This window comes from Atractosteus spatula, chromosome 1, assembly GCF_055471065.1.
Source record: "Atractosteus spatula isolate fAtrSpa1 chromosome 1, fAtrSpa1.hap1, whole genome shotgun sequence".
NCBI classification, from domain to species: domain Eukaryota; kingdom Metazoa; phylum Chordata; class Actinopteri; order Semionotiformes; family Lepisosteidae; genus Atractosteus; species Atractosteus spatula.
Genome location: NC_142706.1, coordinates 56,293,703 through 56,313,183, shown reverse-complemented (window position 1 = coordinate 56,313,183; position 19,481 = coordinate 56,293,703). Strand labels below are relative to the sequence as shown.

Here is a 19,481-nt window from a genome sequence, read left to right as displayed (position 1 = left end):
TTCCATACTGAAAAGTGGAAGTAAAAAAAAATTGAAGAAGACTAATTTCAGAATTAACCTCAACTTCTTCATTTGAATCCTTTCAACATTTAAACAGCTGTCCACTGTGCATATTCATATACCCAAGAGATCCCCCAATCCTGGTGCTGGAGGGCCAGCGTGTATACAGGTTTTTAGTCCAGCTGGGCTCGTAATGACTTAAATTAGCTCATGATTGTCTTCACTACATAAGTTTAACAGCCTCTCCCTCTTCAGATGCTGGCACTAAATTTAACTAGACCTAGAAAACCTGTCCTCCAGAACCAGGAATGGGTATCCCTAATATACACAAATGTTCTCAAGTACCACACTGTTGCTTCCTTTACGTAACTGTGTATATTTGTAAGTACATTTATATATGTAAAGTAGCAGAAAAAGACATTGAAAAACTACTCTTTATGTCACAGTTTCAGCTTATACTGTATATATCCTACAAATGCAGCAATGGAAGTGTTTAATAAAAAACAGTACAACCTCATATCTTTATAGTGCTTTGTACATCTTGCTCAAGCTTTTTACTTCAGTAATTTAAGCATACAATAATACCAGCTTTTCACACAGTAACCACCTTTAAAGTAAAAACTGTTTTAAATCAACAAAAACGTCATTTTATCCAGACGTAGAGTATCAGTAAATATTCCAACATAAAGTGTGTTAAAGAATTGTCGTCAACATTTTCACTTTTTACTTTAAAAAAAGAACATAAGAAAATACACAACCATGTTTTTAAAAATAAACTACAAAATTAGAGGCGTGAAATTTTAAAAACACTCTAAAGGCATATTAGAAGTGTTAAACATTATTATTCTCTCTCTTACCAGGAGGATTGTTGAAGTCCAGAATGCGATGGTGAGACTGCAGTAGATCGGGGTTGCTGGAGGATAATGTGCCACTGACGGGTAGTGCAGGTGGGATTTGCTTGGATTGCCTGAGCCCCACAATACTATCATCCTGAGACTGGCCAATTCCAATGTCACTAGAGAAGACAGAATGCATGGTCAATAGTGACTTATGGCAATTATTATAAGGAAATACCACAATACATTTTACACTGTATGGATTGCACACATTTAGGTAACATAGAAGCATCCAAGTTTGGACAATACGTTATTTATATAAAAATTAAACTGGATTAGCCTTCATATTGAGAATACTTACTTATGTTTATTTAGAAAACTGCATATCTAAGCATACATATTTATTAAGTGTTAACCAATATTTGTTTGAAACAATGTTACTCTTTTTACTTTGTAATTTAATAAACATTTGGTGAATAACAATGACTGTTATTCAACTGTTCCAACTTTTACCTAGTCATGCAAATAATTGAACACATTAAGAAGACAAACAGGCCAGATCATCCTTAGTGACCTGCAGTTAAGCTCTGTGACCTCGAGCTGTAATATCTACTGACTGCTTGCCAATATTCTTTTTTGTTCTTCCTTTCATTGTGTCCCAACGAGTACGTGTTCCACAGGGAACTTTGGTTCAAAAAAGACAAACTGTCATGAGAAGCTGAAATTTCACACAGTTAAAAGAGTTATATAGTATTCTCCGACCTTTCAAATCCTAATGCCAACGTCACAAAATAACTTGCAGTGTGAAAAAAGGCCCACGAAGTGACAGGGAACACAAATTGCTGTTTACTGGAAATGTGTTCACTAAGAGAAAAAAACTAGATCTGTCAGACTTGGTTCAACTCGAATCTAAACAGTCTTGAACAGGGATTTGCAAAATTTTAAATAAGGGAAAAAGAACAAAAAACGTAAAAAAATGTTCAAGTTTAATACAAGGTTTAACTGCACCTAAAAATACCACCAAACTTTATGTGTTACGTAATACAGTATATGTACAGATAACATGCTTTACTTCTATCATGTTTAATAGCTAGATGACTTAACAGCACTGGAATTCTGGAGTATTGTGATTATGAATTACATAATTTTCATGAAAGCTGTGTTTTGAAATATGCACATTTGCTGAAGGATTATTGAAGTTAACATTCAGATTTCCTGATGAGCTACATAACATTAAAAAACACTGCCTAAAGAATGTCTTTGTTTCCCAACTGCAGGGTCAGCATTGAAGTATAATTGCCCAGTTCTACAAATAGAGAAAAAAAAAATCTATTTATAACCAAAATTCTCTCATTTAGTCTTAGGATGTTTAGTTTAGTTTTCTTGAAAAGTTGCAATCGGACTCACAGAGAGAAATTAAAATGTTAAGTCTCTAAGCAGGAAAAGAGCATACACTTGCATACTCACTTGTATGGTTTCTGTGGTAGAATACTAATACGAGTCTTGTCAAGTATTTTCTTTAGCTTGTTCCTTCCACCAACAGTATTGGCTTTTGTCTTCTTGTTGGCTTTTTCAAGGCCCATGACCTGTTCAACATCTACTGCCAGGTCAGGGATGGAGTAGCGACTAGCTTTCTTGATGTCACCAATCTTGGGCAGATGTGGCGCTCCATTTTTCTTCTCTTCTGCTGGCCTTGCAAGAAGCTCTTTAAATACTATCATGAAAAAAATATATTAGTTTAAAATAAGTCTTGAAGGCGGGGATGTGATACTCAGAAATGAATCATTTAATCTTTACAATCATTAATCTGTTTCTGATATGGGCAGATACTCCTTTAGTGCACCGATTGCTTCAGTAAAATGGAAAAAAAAAAAGAAAAGCTATGAAGCCAGCTGTTTTAGTGGCATCTTATCCACTAAGCTCTAAGTTGCAAAGCCAAAGATTATGTCCTTATGCTATAATGAGCATCAAAAGAAACATATCTCTTCCAACGGTAACAAATTATTATGGAAAATCACAGCTTTTGTGGATGGAGTGCAAAACTTTATATTAAACACACATGACACAGGTAAATACTTTCAAATCAACAGGGCTGTTCAACTCTGGCATCACTTGTAAAACACAAAGGCTATCAGTGTGTGTGGCCAGTGCTGGAAGCAATACAAACTATATCTGTAAGGCATGCAATGCACCAGGCTGGATATTCTGTGTTGTGGGATGCTGTCCCATTTCTCTTTTACTGGAAAAATATGTCCCTCTTTCCTGGTCTAGGAACCCTAGATGGCACTCATCGTCCTGGCTTCTCTCTCAAATGTTCAATGGGACTCAAGTGTGATGAGTAGGGCATCCAAAGCATAAATGAGCAGCACAGGAGTTGTCCCACTGGAATTTCAGGATGAAACACGCAGGAAGCACAGCAAATTCATTCCTATAAATGGTGTTCTGAAGCAACAAAACACTCCTACACAGACCATCACAATTAAACACAATTGACTGATCTGTTGTACACAATAATTGGTGTGTTATTCTCCACATCTGTACCACACTTTCTGACTTAAACATTTTATTTAGAATAAATACATTTATAGTGCTTTGTACATCTTATTTATAATAAAACATATTTTTATTATACTTGCCCAATTTAAAATAGTTAATTTTGTGTTTTAATCTTCTCTTAGCAAAACCTGTGACCGCAAATGGCAGAATGAGTAATTCCAGGGAGATTCCTCCAACTCGCCATACTATAAAAAGCATGTAAAGATCTCTCCATTTACCATGCCCTCTCTTCTCATGTATTAGCATGTTTAGGATCCCTTATTGCTTCTTCTGGCTTCTACAACTTCCTATATTGCACAGGCTTAACATCTACCTCCTCTCTTGCCAGAAATATCTTCAAACAGCTTTTCAACCATCTTAGAATCACATTCAGATCAATCCTTTTCAGATTCAGCTTATTATACTTCCCTTCCTTTCCATTCACTGAATCATGATGTATGTATTCTTTGATTGTCACTTTTCCCTAACTTTTTCCAACAACCTTGCTATTTTCTTTGTTCCGTCCTACTACTCGTAGCACGACTCTTTCCTGACAAGCCTTAGACGTTTTCTAAACATCTACTGGACACATCCTTCACTTACATCACATTCTAATTCTTACATTGCATTACTCTTACTGTACTTTGTCAGAAGGACACCCTCTAATGCTTTTTACCTTGTGTTCTCCAACTTAACAACCACTACTTCCTTACCAACCACTATCCTTCAATCTCGGCTTATACCACATCCTATCCTCCCTGTGCAAGCAGCCTTTCAGTTAGCTAGCTGTCCACTGTTACCTTCTCTTCTCTCTTCTATCACTCATGCCTGTTCTTTCTGGCACCTTTGTGGTAAAACCTCCCACTCAAGGATGTCAGGACTGCAGCAATGTTTTTTTAGCACATTTGTCAAATACCATTTTTTCAGATTCCAGTTTTTGTTTCAACTTCTTAATCGGATATCACAATTTATTTTAATTCGATCAGTGCATCATTAACTTTTATTTACATTAGCATTTATCTTATACCTTCTATTGTACAATAATTTATAGTTTAACAGATTTAAGTACAAAATAACTTCACTTATTACAATATGTAATTCTAATTCGAACAATTCTGTAAAGTTGTGACTTAATGTACTAGCTGTGATTATTCTGTGTAAACACCCTTAAATGTATTAAGACATCTTAATTTAGCATAAATGGTAAAAATGCACACAAAACAATGGTTACTTATTAAGAACTGAAAATTACACAATATATCAATATACAATGATTAATGCAAAGGAACAAGTAATAGGTTTATTCCATGCTGAAAAAAAGAAGAAAGAGAACACAACGTTTCGGCCGTGGAGCCTTCTTCAGGTGTCAACGGCCGAAACGTTGTGTTCTCTTTCTTCTTTTTTTCAGCATGGAATAAACCTATTACTTGTTCCTTTGCAGCCTACGCATGCTGACGCAGCTACCCACCTGAACTACTACAATGATTAATTACAAGCATATAAAGGCAAAAGCCAACCATTTGTATAGAAGTAAAACACAGTCAGAATGATACCCAAGAACATTTTAAACTATATAAACTTACCTAATAAGTTTGTTTTCACAGTGATTGACAAATGAGTGTTGTTCTTCAAGATTTCAGTGGCTTTGGAAAGCGGAACATTCTCAAAGTTTTGGCCATTCACTTCTAATATCTGAAAGGAAATAAACAGTATATAATATTTTATTATTGTATTTATTATATAAATTATATATTATTATATTCTATTATTTCTAGGTATGTGACATTTTAGGTCAGAAAATGCACACTTTCACAGGCAGCTAATTGACATGATAACTGAAAGTTACAAACATGGCCCTAATGATAAGCTCAAAAAGAGTTAATATGATTTTAAATCTAATAATGGCATTTCTTTGAGATATTTATTAGAACCACACATGTGCTGAGATTAAGCTTGACTTCAGGAAAGTAGGTTTACATAAATTAGCAATAATTCATTAAAAGGATGTGAATACTTAAGTGTCATATATCTTCAAGAAAGTGTAACACGTTAATTCTCAGGAAAACTTTGGAGTAAAAGAGTAATGTACAGGTTTTGTTACTTGATTAATTCTAACTCCTATTTCAATTAAAGACTAGCAATGGATTTGCAAAAACTGCTACTTCCCTGGTTACCAAGTACTATATAAGTAATTAATCACAGATGGCAAGATCTCATGAAGAAGTGCAAACCACAGCATACCTGATCACCTCGCTTTAACCCTGTTTCAGCTGCTTTGCTGCCTGCTTCCACACTGTCTATGAAGATTCTAAAGCCTTTCTCTGAGCCTCCAAGGAGTGTAAAGGGCAATGGAGCTTCCCTGGAGGGTTTGGTTAGTGTAACTAGTCTGAGTTTGGCCTTAGCAGCACAGGCAATATTTAACAGTCTTAGGTGCCCACACATTTTCTGCAAAAGAAAAAGGGAAATGTAAGATTTGGTTCAGAATCTTGGAACCATAAATGATCTACAACAGTGTATAATGTTTTTTTAGACAGGTACTATTTCTCCACTTATTTTTTTCTCCACAGTCGATAAAATATACAATGCTGCAAAATATTTTACAATATGAAGTCAAGTTTGCAGGGATTATTTTTTTCAAATGCTGTTTTAAAAATCACATGTATGACCCAAACCTCCAAACCTTTCCTAAACCATTTTAAAAAAGCCATTCTTGCCCCGAAGACTAATATTTTGTAATAATTCCATTATTTAAGCAGGAGCTTTAATATTGTAAATACCCAAAATAAATCTTAAAATTAAATGGGTTAAATGTACATCAATAAAACACCATTGTTCTATTGACTAACATTCAATCATTGACTTAAATTTGATTACAACTAAAAGGTACAGTAGCTTGATGGATCAGAAACATGGACCGAAAACAAAATAGAAATTTCATTTTCAATAGTTTTTATGACCTGAACCTACCTCTCGCTCCAAATTGTTTTCAAATTCTTCAAGAAAGTGAGTCATTTCAGGGTCTCCTTCAAAATCATTGAAGTGATTGTTCACCCACAGCAACACTACCCGTGTAACCTTGAAGATAATATTTTGCTTAGTCAGAAAAAACAGAAATAAAACAACTTCAATAATTAGGAATAATTCTTCCATTTGAGGTCACTGACCTTCACTTCCAGGCACAGTTGCCCAGACCTACAGAGTGAATGGACAGCTGTACTTTACCTTGTCCCTGAGGCTGGGGTCATTGAACCACTCCAGAAGCTTCTTGCCTACAATCATAGGGCTAGAGAGGAAAGTCCTGTAGGTCAGCAGAAAATCTTCAATGAATGTAGGGTCCACCACAGAGTGCTCTTCAACTAGATGCATTGTCAGTCGTTCAGTTGTCCCCTGAGAAGACGGAAAGAAAGTTGATGAAATTGAGGACCTGCACTGAAAATAACATATAGGATAAACTGACAGGAAGATCCTGTGACTGTCTGAGCACGCTCAAAATAAGACATGAAATGAAGAATTAGCAGCTACTTATGTTAATTATCTTTAACACTAAGTGCACATAAGAATGGATGTCAAGTTTCACATCAAAGGCTTAAAAAACATAAACTTAAAACATACATAATAGACTGTTGGAATCACGCCAGCATACCTGTTTCTCTGCTTTTAAAAACACTATTGCTGTACTTAATGCCACTCCTAAAAATGTTTCCTATATTTGTTTCCAGAGCAAGCCAAAACTAAACAGAAAAGCAACTAAAAATATCTAGAAAAAAGACAAGAGTCACGTCTCCTTTCTTGGAATCATTCCACTAAACAGAAATACACAGGGGAATTTAAATGATTTTACAGATTTCACCTCTTTCAAATACAAAAGAATGCAAAAAGTATTTGTACTCTCCCAACCTAGGATGCATTGTATTGTATTCTATGAATGCGTTTTCTAAGGTTTCTAAGCCAGAATAGACTGCAATATTTTGGATTATTTTCCAGTTAAAATCTATGAGAATATTTACCCACTTCTTCTGCATAAAAAGAAGAAATGTTTTAAATCAGGTTAACCCATTACAAAAAAACACAAATTACCTCAGGATATTTCACTTTTGACTTCAGAGAAATGCAAATCTTTACTAAAATACTTTTATAAACGTCTTATGTAGTGGACACAAGGTCTGTGCTGAAGACATTTTATGTGAATCAAAGGGTTATACTGTCATCATGTAGGAGGTAAGGCTCTCATAATAGAGGTGATTTCGACAGAATAGTTCATACATAGATTTTTTTAAGATATTGCTGAGGCAGATATTAAGGCAGAAGAGGAGACAGGGTGTTCAGGTGATGACATGAAAAAAGACTGAGCATAGCTTTGCCCATTGTATGCCAAAAGTAACATGCAAGATATCATTCTGTTACATTGTTTAGGTCTTGTCACTTGTTTTTACTGTAATTACCTGAATTAATACATATCCCAAACTGAAATCTGAAGTCACCGAAATTCTACATTTCAGACAACAAAGCATTTGCTGATATAGCAAGTTATTCAACTAAGTTCTTTGTAAACATGTAGACCTTCTATTTTTTTACAAATTGCTATACCTTCAGTTTGTACCAAAAAAGCCAAACCCAAGGGCATAAACATGTTTGGTCTTCCCTCACAAGTTGGTTTTGTATTGGATTGTGAGGTGTACTTCAAAAGCCCTGACATACGATTAGGATTTGGAACATCAGCAGGCCTGCTTCAGGCTGAACATGCTCTCAGAGGTTTCATAGCTCTTTTTGACAGGCACTTCACATCAGTGAGCTTAATAATACAATAAGAAATAAGGATAGTAAGGAAATTAGAAACACTAAAAGAATGTTGGATAGCTGATGACAAAATGTTGCAACAATACATAAAAGAAACAACAGAGATGATCAGAATAATCCCTAGAACTCCTAAAAAGGCATGTGCACCTATGCTCATGGCATCTATAGTACAAGGAATAGAACCCTGTAAATACTGTAGAAATTAGCCACTAAAGAAAAGAGAAATACTGAGGCAGCAAGATCCACTGTCATCCATGACTAAAACAGCATAGGAGGAGTGAATATGAAGGAAAGTTTCTACAGGAAGGGAAGTAACACAAAGAAACAGCTATCAAGATTACAAAGAAAAGGCTGCAACCAAAAAATTATGCAATTTGCACTGAATGCAAAATGTCCTTCTTGAAAAAGGAGGGACGTTCTATGTTTTCAAATATTACATTATAACCGAGATGCATAAAGCATAAAGTGGAGGTTTAATAGGAATTTTGACTTTTTTATTATTTAAAGGAGCTCAGTAAATAAAATCTAATACATTTAAAGATAAATTACTGAACACACAGTAACTTCTATTTCTGATTGTGACAGTGTTAACAGTGGTGTTTATTATCCACCTGTTTATTCTTTTGGTTGGTGGTATGGTTATTTCAGTCCAAATACAAAGAAAAGCCTAAACTGTTTTATGCTTGGTACATTTATAAAAAGTCTTCAGCTCAAGTGTTACTAACAGGACTCTTGGCTCCGTCATACCTTAATAACGATATGTCCTTTCCTAGTCCCTGTACGATCCAACTCCCGGTGTTCCTTCACCATCACTATTTCTCCTTCCTCTTCCACCTTCTGCATGTTCTTCTCCACTTGGTTGAGAATACAGCAATAATCTTGCTGGGCGATACATACAAACTGAAAGGAAATAGAAAATATTAATTTGGGGATTCCAATAGCTGCATCAGTTTCATATCCAACATACATATATAAAATAGCTTGTTTCAGAATCAGTGGTGACAAAACGGGTTTTCCCGGCAAAGATGAGGGACTTCTACGAGTTAAAAGGTCATAATTTTAAAACTTCCAGTATCTGTCACTATATCTCAGAAGTACTTAACTATTTAATTGCACTGGGATACTGTTGTGTAAACCAGACACTGACCACCTGCATTTTAGATTTTAAAGGCTTTATCTCTATCAACAAAATAACAAATACCACACATTTTATACCATTTAAAACCCATCTGCCATTTTCATGATATACATAATAATGTATTCATTTATTTTGACTAGCCACACAAAATACAATTTGACTGTTAAAGCGCCACTTGCTTTTAATTACAAATAGTAATACATAATTTGGAATATGAAAAAATAACCTTATTATGATTACTACTCCTAGAATACGTATTCTTGGAGTTCTCAAATCTTTCCTCATGACTCCAAAATGAATGCAGTTTTATTTCTGCTCATTTTTCAAGCCTGAAAGCTAAGGATTGAAATTCTGCTGCCTACAACTCGACGAGGACACCTACCTGGCAGTCATCCACCTTGGTTTTCATCACCCCTTTCATGTATTCCTTCTCCAGTGTTGGAGAGACCCCGAAGCTATTCCCCATACACAGGATTTCTGTTCGACCATCAGGGTACGTCACTTCCACAGACCCATTCAAAATTACTGACCAGGAGTCCAGCTGCACAAAAAATGACATCAGTGAACATTTTCTGGCAGTTTCAGACTGAACTAATGATTGTGAAATTAAAGCATATGTCTGGCTCTCTAGAGAGAATGATACCTTTCAGGCAGAATTGGAAAAAAAGGAGTACTGTATGTAAAGCAGTAGAGGAAAGCAAAGAAAGTGCTGTATGCTGGGTACCTAACATAGTATAGATTTAGTAGCTCTTGGCTATACTGCATAAACCCCTCATCAGCATTGCAGATAGTGGATTAAACATTTTTAACATTGGTACAGTTTTGTTTATGTGCATCAGAAAAGAGTGCTGATGACTTCAAAGCCTTCTCTTCTGGTTGAATGGAAACAGGGTGTTGTAATTGGAGTTGTATCTGTGGGTGATTTTGAATCACCAAATAAAAGAATACTGATCAATACGAAGTTGTCAGTGTTCAAACCCTGAACATTCAAAGCATATTTTGCTCAGATGTACTCCAAGCAAACTTTTATGTGTCACAGCACAAATGAAAACCTCATCTTTAAAAATAGTGCCCTTTATGCTCTGAAAGCCCAGTTAAGTGATCCATGTCACGAGTGCAGAATGCAATCAATTTTATGATTTCAAGGTCCACAAAGGCCACAAAAGAGCCCATACTTTTGCATTTAATAATGTGACAATCCACTGTGCTATTAAAGATTGAACATGAGAAAAGGCCTGGAGAAAAACAAATTCTACTGACCTCCTCCCCGTCATTGAGGACTATTGTTCCGGCCCGTTCTACCACGGCAAACACCATCACCGCGCAGAGCTCCCTCCTCACTGACATTGTCATGTTAGCAAATGCAGGCAGCTGATGCATGAATTCCAGTAATTGTTCTGTGAAAAAGAAAAAGATTAAACTTGTATTCAAATAAAAAAGGTGTCAAAACACTAGTACTCAGTAAAGGTGTGATTGGATCATAACAGATAAGAAGACTCCTTGATCATTTAACTTCTCCTTCACTAAACTAAAAAAATGACCCTACTGAAAAGCCACATACAGTACACTGAAATGGCCTCCAAATGGTTTAAGAATACAAATAATTTAATTAAATTTCCCTCTCTCTTGTTGCAAGGTCTGTATAGTTTTAAATACTTAGGAGAAAAAATATACAATAAGAGAGAAGTAATTTGTAAAGAAAAAAAATTGAGACAGCTCAATTTTGTAACAGTTAAGCAAGAGATCATGAATAATTTTGTCCAGACAAACAAACAGCAGAAATGTACGTATCCCCTTTGAGGGAAGGTCCCAAAGTTTGGCAAAACAAAATTAAAAAATGTAGGTGTTTATGTTAAATATATCTGACTGTTCGAAACGTATTAGAATTCCGTAGGAAAAGAACATTCTTGATTAATATGTTGATATGATTAAATAGTGTTAACACTGAATTTTATCACTGCTGCAAATGTAAACTTGCCTCATTATATGAAATAGAAGTGCATTCATGCAAAGAACGGAAATGGTCATGAAGCCAGATTGTGTTACACATTATTATGCACCACAGTCTAACCATCCTGTGACTTTAACTTGTGAAGGCAATAGCAATATTGGACACATGGCACTGCAGATTTCACGTATCTTGATAAATGCAACTGCAGTAATAATGACAAATTGGAGACCAGTAACTCTTATTATTCTTAGATTCTAAACACTTCTAAAAGGCTTCTCATATCAAATTTCAGAAAAAATTACTGCAAACTGTCTTTTACCCCCAATTATCCTACTTCATCCCCTCTACATAAACCTTTTACCATTGAACTACCCAGAAAATGGCCTGATAAATTTGATTAGTTTCTCTACAATGTCAATGTGAACTGTTTTTCTTATTATTTTGCTTAACTACTGCATAGCCAGACAGAAATAATATATATAAATCACTTTTCAAACTGACACTGACTCTGATTTTATTCCTCTTTTGACATTTGGGGAAAAAATTCTGTAATTCAGTTATAAATTCTAATATTTTGTGTCTTGTGTGAAAATGCAAATACCAAAAAGAAAACCCCAAGACTTTAAAATTAAGACCTTTAATCCAAAAAGGATTCAGATCAAGTGTTGCACTGCTTGTAATTCTTCTTCAGGCCCTTTATGACTGCGTCACTAGGTAAAACAAGTTCACAGTTTTTCTATGAAACGTAAACACCAGCAATTTATTTTGTTCTCATTGTTGTGAGTTAAAAGCAAGTTCCCTGACTTTGAATTGATTAAATTCTAAATGTGCTCCATATACCTGTTTTGTGTATTTTCTGTTACACGGTCCTTAATTTTTCATTTGGTATCAAGACTAAAACGGGAGCATGGTGGCACAGTGAACAGTACTGCAGCCTTGCAGCACTGGGGCCTTGGGTTCAATTCTTCGGGGTGCTATCTACATTGAGTCTGTAAGGTCTCCCTGCGTTCAAGTGGCTTTCCTTCATGTGCTCTAGTTTCCTCCCTTGGTCCGAAGACACACTGTCATGTTAATTGGCTTGTGGGAAAATTGGCCCTGGTGTGAGTGTGGACTTGCATCCTGTCCAAGGTGTATTCCCGCCCGTTGCTTGCCAGGATAGACTCTGGCTCTCACATGACCCTGAACCAAATGCAGCAGTTAGAAAACGGATACCTGTAAATTGGTTCAGGGAGGTTATGTGGGTGGTTTTAAAGTTTAAAAATATCTTGCTAAAATAATGAGTCCACTCAAACTTAACATCAATAGTGGGTGTTACTAGCACATCTTGAGGGTGTAGCATTTCATTGCTATATATAACTAAGTACTATAACTATTCATAATTTCAGCATGATCTGAATAATAGAAAACAGAACAGAAACAAGGCTAATGTATCAAGGTGGGTGTTTAGTGCAATCGCTGGACACATTTTACTTCAGCTAGTGCAAAACAAGTAACTGATGTCTACACATCTGCATACACTGGGAAATCGGATCACAGAGTCAAATAACACAATCTCACAAGCAGAGCTGTGCAAGTATCTGCTTTTATTTTATTAAGAAACTAACAAAAAGTACACACTTCCTTCCAAAAAGAATTATAAAGCTTTTAGCAGACGCATTAGTAAAAAAAATCTATGAAGACATCCTTCATGAACTAGTACACATCCTCAGGATGAATGCAGAGGAAACAAAGCAGACATGAATCCTCTTTATAAAAAACAAAGAGCCCAATTTGTCATGTTTACTTTTGTGGTCACAAGATTATCTTGTAGAAATAAATGTAGGTCTATATTGCAGAGCCCTACTTAGATCTATTTTTTAAAAAATACTGTGTCATAGTATACATATATATATAATTTAGCCATTGTCAGAAAGCAACTAGTTCCTGGTAAGGGTCGTAGAACCCTGGAAATACAGGGTTTAGAAAAAGAACTATACACTGGACAGGATGCCAGTCGATTACAGAGCAATTTAGAGCGACCAGTTAAGCTAATAAGCACGTCTTTGGGAGGTGGGAGGAAGCCTGAGTGCTTGGTGAAACCCCTATAAAACATATGGAACATGAGTTCCATGCTGTTTAATTACAAATGATGTAATACATTTTTAAGTTAATCTTTTTTTACCAAATCCTGAATGGTCAATCACTTGGTAAATATAAAAAGACAAATTAAAAACTAAAATATGTTGATTACTTAAGTATTAGTAAAGAAGCAACTCTAACAGAGCTGTAATTAAGTAATAAGTACAGGTTTACCAAGTTCTTACCAAATGTGCACACCAGGATGGTGCGGTTTCAAACATTTTCCTGTGCAAAATTTCTCAAGTTGTCAATTTGGTTGGGGAACAAAAAATGGACAACAAGATTTCCTATCACGATAGTTCTTTGGAAGAACCATTCAAGGACATTCACTCTCATCTTAAGCCAATGCAGCCTTGGCCTTCTGCATAGTACAAACTGCCAATTCTTCATGCACAGATGATTCCTACTGCCACCTTGTTTTGGGTCTGACTCACCAATATCATCATCAGTTCTGTCCATGGGGTCCTTCTCCAGGCAATCGCGGACAATATCCCGGCTCATTAGGGGATCAGAAGCCCGTTCAATATCTTCCTCATCATCATCCTCCTCGGAATCCACCGCTGTCTCGGGTAACCCACTCAGGTCCATGTCTCCAGCCTCACTCTCAGTGGCCTACAAGACAAAGTTTTCCAGAATTCAACAAAAGAGACTGCTCACATTGGGCCATAAACAGACGTTAACAAAATGAGCAGTCATCATTGTCAGACATGAATCCAACAATGCCATAATACACTAAAAAATACAGCAATTTTCAAATCCTTGTTTGTTGATAGCATAACATTTACTGACAAGGGCACACTAGAACTACCTTCTTACAATGAACAATTAAATGTTTATACAGTATGGACTAACAATCTATGGTTTAAATATTCAAGTAAATGCATCATTTCTGCAAGCATCAAAACATTGGAATTCTAAATCCCAAATAATTCCTGATATTAAATACAACACAAAAACATCAACAGTAATCAACACAACACAGAGCTACTCTCTGAACATTTTCTTATTAAGAAGGCTAATGTGTTTAAAGACCATTATTATAATAATTATAAACATCTTTAACCCCAAAATTGTACCTCAAGAATACATCTATCAGCTGAATCCAACCAGAGCAGCATATCTGGATTAAACCAATAAAACGTTAACAGAGTGGGAGCTCTATGCAGTTGCGCCACTGCATCATTACTGTACTGTGAAAGCACTCACAAGTACAGTAGCTACTACAATGGCAATTCCAGTATTTGGTACAGGTTATTTCCTAACCTGAGGCATTGTCATACTGTAAGTATTAGTATTATGGTGTCCACTTATTCTTATCTTAAGCCACACTACCACCCTGCTGATGATATCTGATTGACACAACTGTTCAACAAAATCAGCAGCAAACAGATGGGGAAGAAGCATCAAAGCATTAAGTCCTGCTGAGACAGATAAAGGGAAAGTGGATTGGAGCAGTCTCCTGTGGGAGGAGGGCCCACATGGACATTGCCATAAAAAACTCTTGACATGAAGTGTCACTCCACATTAACCTATTAATTTTTCCTTTGCCACTCTATTAGGTTGGATTGCTTCATATTTTACTCATTTTCATTTTTCATTCCACATTCCGCCAAAGCCAGGACAAATAGTGCTGATTTCTTATCTCCACTTCAAATGCAACATTTGGAAATTTGACACTTTCAATGGAAAATACACAAACACTTTCTGTGGATAGAGCAAACAAAACCTTGCATATTATACCCCCTCATGCTTTATAAAAGAACTACAAGCTTTGCCTCATCACAAAGTAAAACCTCCCACAGTGATCTTTGCTGGCTTCTGCTGCCAGGAGTGTTTTTGAACTACAATTTCCTGGGTTACAAAAATGTATGCCCTGTATCTCTAAATGACAAGCAAAAAAAACCATAAATGATTCACCACTGTGTCTGACTCGTGACTCTAGCAAAAGGTCTCACAAGCACTATGGGTTCTTCAGGGATTTCAAAGCATTATATATTAAAAATGGAATATGAGACTATTTAAGGAGAAAGAAGCAAGAAAGGAAACACTGCACTGTGTCAAACAACTTGAATCCCAGAATCCAAAATGTCTGGAGTCATGTCTAACATTATCCTCAATGCACTGAGCCTGAATAATTTCCAAGGTTAGAGATATAGCCAGTCAGTTCTCTGACAGCATCGTCCTACCTGAAATACTGAGGACCATGGCATTAAAAATGACAACTGTTGGGCAAACAGATACACTACGGCTCATTTTGAAATAGTTTAAAACGATTCTCTGCCAACATAATTTTAGAAGGAAGCGGATGCACAACAAATGTTTTATTTCTAAATGTAATGCAATAATAACTATACTGTTATTCAGCAATTATTTCAAATACCCTTAAGTCAACAAAGAAAAAAGAAAAAGTAAGAAGGTAAAGATGAGTATTCTAATTAAGATTAAAGATGAAGATGAAGTGGAAGCTTTAAATAAAAAGGAGAAATGACTAAGAACTGGGGAAATACTATCTTTCTGCAAAATGTCTCTTACTGCAGTCCAATAATATATCAATAAAACCAACAGTGATTACATTTAAAAATAATTAACACAAGATAATTTTTATGGCCAAAAATTCAATTGTTGCAGCAGGTGTCAGGCATTAAATGACACTTTTGAAACCATTAAAAATGCATATTGTTTTTTTATTATTATTACACAATAAATACAAACTACCTAGACCATAAAACTCAATTCCTACTGTTTAAAGTATCATTTGTAAAGTTATGGAATCCAGACCACAACAGTGACCAAAAATAGGCTTCACACCGACAGACGTTAAACAAAAAAAAGACAAACATTGTATATTTTATTATACATCTTCCTCACCCTAAATGAGTTTACCTATCAATGTGCAATGCCTGTCACACAGAATAGAGCTGATTATTAATATTTCAACAGGGCTATTCTTGGATTAGTGCTTTAGCCATGTGAAGAACCACTTTCATGATTTATTCAAATATAAAATGGTCTGCCATTCTGCCGTCTTTTCCAGCCACGGAGAAGCCACAGCCGATAAATCTCACTGAAGAGCTAACAATAGAGCATTTTCAGTTGACAGGGCAAACACAACACTGATACAATTGCACCGATTTAGGTGGCATTTATCATCTGTCAACCTTTTTTAAGGGCAGATATTCTCCAAAACTAAATTGTTCCGTTTTATTTTGGTCTGCAATAGACCTTATATTACTGGAAGCAATCAGTTTCTTTCTTTACATGTAAAAAAAACAAACAACAATTTAGTATAATAACATTGCAATGATAAAGGATATAATTCTACAACCACAATAGAAAAGGAAAATGCATCTTACAAAATGTTAAAAGTTAATACTGTATGTGTGTTTTTAAGTACATAAAAATTAATATTTTGATAGTTTTAAATAACATAGGACAGTTTAATTTTTTTTCCAAGTTTAATGAAACAGTAGGCCTAATCTAAGTTATACTTTCTCTATTGAATTTTAAAGACAGAAGACCTATCTATTGACATGTTAGAAAGATGCCCCCTAATTGAAAGTGAAGTATTGATTTACCCTTTAATTTTAAGTGAAGCACTGATTTACTATTTAATTACAGATGTCAAGACTGGACCAAAGGCCTTCAAAATCTTTGTTTAACATGTAATGTTCACAGACCTTTGATTTACAGTATATATTTTCACTGATACAACTGCTGCCTAATTAAGGATGACCATTTTAAGCAATACTAGAATTCGGTACTAATTTAATTTTGCATGTTATGTCTAGCAATAATTGTAGCTCAGTAGACTCAGTTCTGTCCTGTTCCTGTGCTATTGTGGTGAACTTGGAGTTGATATTGCTACTATATTATCTACTATCGCAGTCTGAATTTTAAAATAAGAAATGTTTAAAAGCTTCCTGTCCAGTGAGTCAGTCAACCCAGTGCTCATAGCCAAAGCGAACACATCAGGAGTAGCTGGGAAGGGAATCTCTTTCATCAGGCTTAAAGACCACTTGGATCCACTACGGATGTATTAATGAAAGACAAACAGATGGCCTTACATATAGTAACAAGCAGTGGGCAAATCAGAGCTTAAAGATTTAGTTCTGTACGCAGCAGAAGTCAAAGCACAAAGACACAAGCTCTTTCAAAAGAAATTCAATTACTTTTGATTAAAAGTTGATTTTAAATGTTTGATTAATCCAAAACATCAAAAAAGAGGAAATGGTGTTTCCTGAAACTAAAGTGTATTCTTTTAAACTACACTTCATTTAAATATATTGATATAATTCTATATTTCCTAAAATCAAATAATACAAATAATTTTTGAATCCCATAAAACAGTATTGTTGCATTACAATTTACAAAATCCATTCAGTGAGTATAATCTCTACTGAGACAAAAAAGAGACAAAATATTATTATTCGTAGACATTTTAAATATTCAGCTGAAAGATAAATCAAAGTGCAGATTCACCTAACAGTCTCTATCATGGCTTAATCAGAAAACTGGTTGAGCCATGTGGATGATATGCCACCGGTTTGAACCAGGTCACGCCACTAGCCAGCTGTGACTGGGATTACACTTGCAATGGTGCACACCCCTGGGGTATGACAGGCATTAACTGGCTGGGGATTTCCTGGCTTTCGGCAAAACAGACAGGAAAACGCTGCAAGCTTGCACTGACATCCAAAAACCACTCTGACGGGTGGGTGTGTCAGTGGAGCACATCTGCAAATTCTCACTCTGCCCTAAATACAGGCTGCACGATGAATCTTTAACTGGAGATGCAAAAATGTAGTAAAAACTTGGCAATTCCAGCTAAAAAAACATCAAATAAAACACATTTTATGGTACACATAAGATAAATAAAAATACTTTGCTATTTTTTTTTAATTTTCAGCACTTGATAATTATATATCCAACAATAATTGTGAATTATGGTTTTCAATCATAAATGTTTCCCAAACATGTTTGTCAAAGTGTGTAGTAAGGATTTCTGTTCATTTTATGTATGTTGCATAATTTTATTTTTAACTGGGACTCCACTTTATATATTTTGGTAGCATAAATGGAATCTATGGGAATTACTTTTTTAAATACCCAAACAATTTTGTCTAAATTTCTTTTTCCTGCACAGACCAGAAAAAAGTTTCCATGGTGCTTTTAAAAAAAAGTCATAGTCTACAAAACTAATAGCCTGCTTACCTGGTAAATATCTGACAGGCTGCTGCTTCCCGAGTCGCTTGTAATGCTACATCCTGAGTGACTGGATGAAACGTGGGTCACCTGTGGATGAAGGCTGTCTGTGAGATGGAGCTTGGTGAAGTCTGCAGGAAGCTGCATAAAACAAAATGAGCAGTAAATACAAGTTGGCTCACTGTAAACTAACATACACAAAGAAAAAAAACATCAGCACCACCACAAGATTATGCAAAATAGGATAAAAACGCTTGTTTTATTACATTTAAGGAATACTCTCATGTCTACAAATTACCTCTTCAAAAAAAGATAATATAATGCATAGAGAATCACTGACAAAGCATTAGCTGGTAGCACATTAGAATTTACAGTACTTCCAAGTAGTTCAGATATGATAGTACCAAATTCCCAAGAAAAAACAGAGCGCTATGATTTAGGAGAATCTTGAGCATACATGTTGAGAAGACAGTACAATACCTAACAAAGGAGATATTGATGGACAATGTTTAAGAATCTTCAACAGACAATACAAATAAACACCAACAGTGTGACAAAACGTAAACAAACAAGTCTGAGCACTTCTTGAGAAAATATCTTATGCTGAGATTAATCCAAAATCTGTTCCCAAAAGCAGAAATGTATATTTAATCCATGGTGAAAAGGACATTTAAATGTCTACTACTGCTGCAAGCATAGAACTGACTCACTTTTCATGATTAAAGTAAACTTCAATACAGAAGAAACTGAACCCTATTGTCAAGACACCTTGTAAACGTATCGGATATATCAAAGCTCCCTCTTTGAGAATACGTTTTTAACAAATGGCCAAGTCGACATTAATGTCTGAAAAGGATCACAACAATCCATCTTGCTTTTAAATTAAACACTATGTATAATTAAA

The 19,481-nt window shown here is 35.4% G+C and overlaps 1 protein-coding gene across 8 annotated transcripts in view; it reads right to left on the bottom strand.

Annotated features, from left to right (window-relative positions):
• Nucleotides 1-19,481, bottom strand: part of rapgef2b (Rap guanine nucleotide exchange factor 2b) — a 153,500-nt gene that overhangs the window by 18,962 nt on the left and 115,057 nt on the right. For all 8 annotated transcript variants that reach the window (XM_088911657.1, XM_088911694.1, XM_088911675.1 and 5 more), the window contains 11 exons: nt 18,587-18,718; nt 13,810-13,987; nt 10,567-10,703; nt 9,689-9,847; nt 8,916-9,068; nt 6,594-6,758; nt 6,339-6,446; nt 5,613-5,816; nt 4,955-5,063; nt 2,304-2,550; nt 858-1,015 (listed from right to left, as the gene is read on the bottom strand). In XM_088911657.1, the coding sequence (XP_088767783.1) occupies nt 858-1,015; nt 2,304-2,550; nt 4,955-5,063; nt 5,613-5,816; nt 6,339-6,446; nt 6,594-6,758; nt 8,916-9,068; nt 9,689-9,847; nt 10,567-10,703; nt 13,810-13,987; nt 18,587-18,718 (1,750 nt within the window). The remainder of the gene's footprint in view (nt 1-857; nt 1,016-2,303; nt 2,551-4,954; nt 5,064-5,612; nt 5,817-6,338; nt 6,447-6,593; nt 6,759-8,915; nt 9,069-9,688; nt 9,848-10,566; nt 10,704-13,809; nt 13,988-18,586; nt 18,719-19,481) is intronic.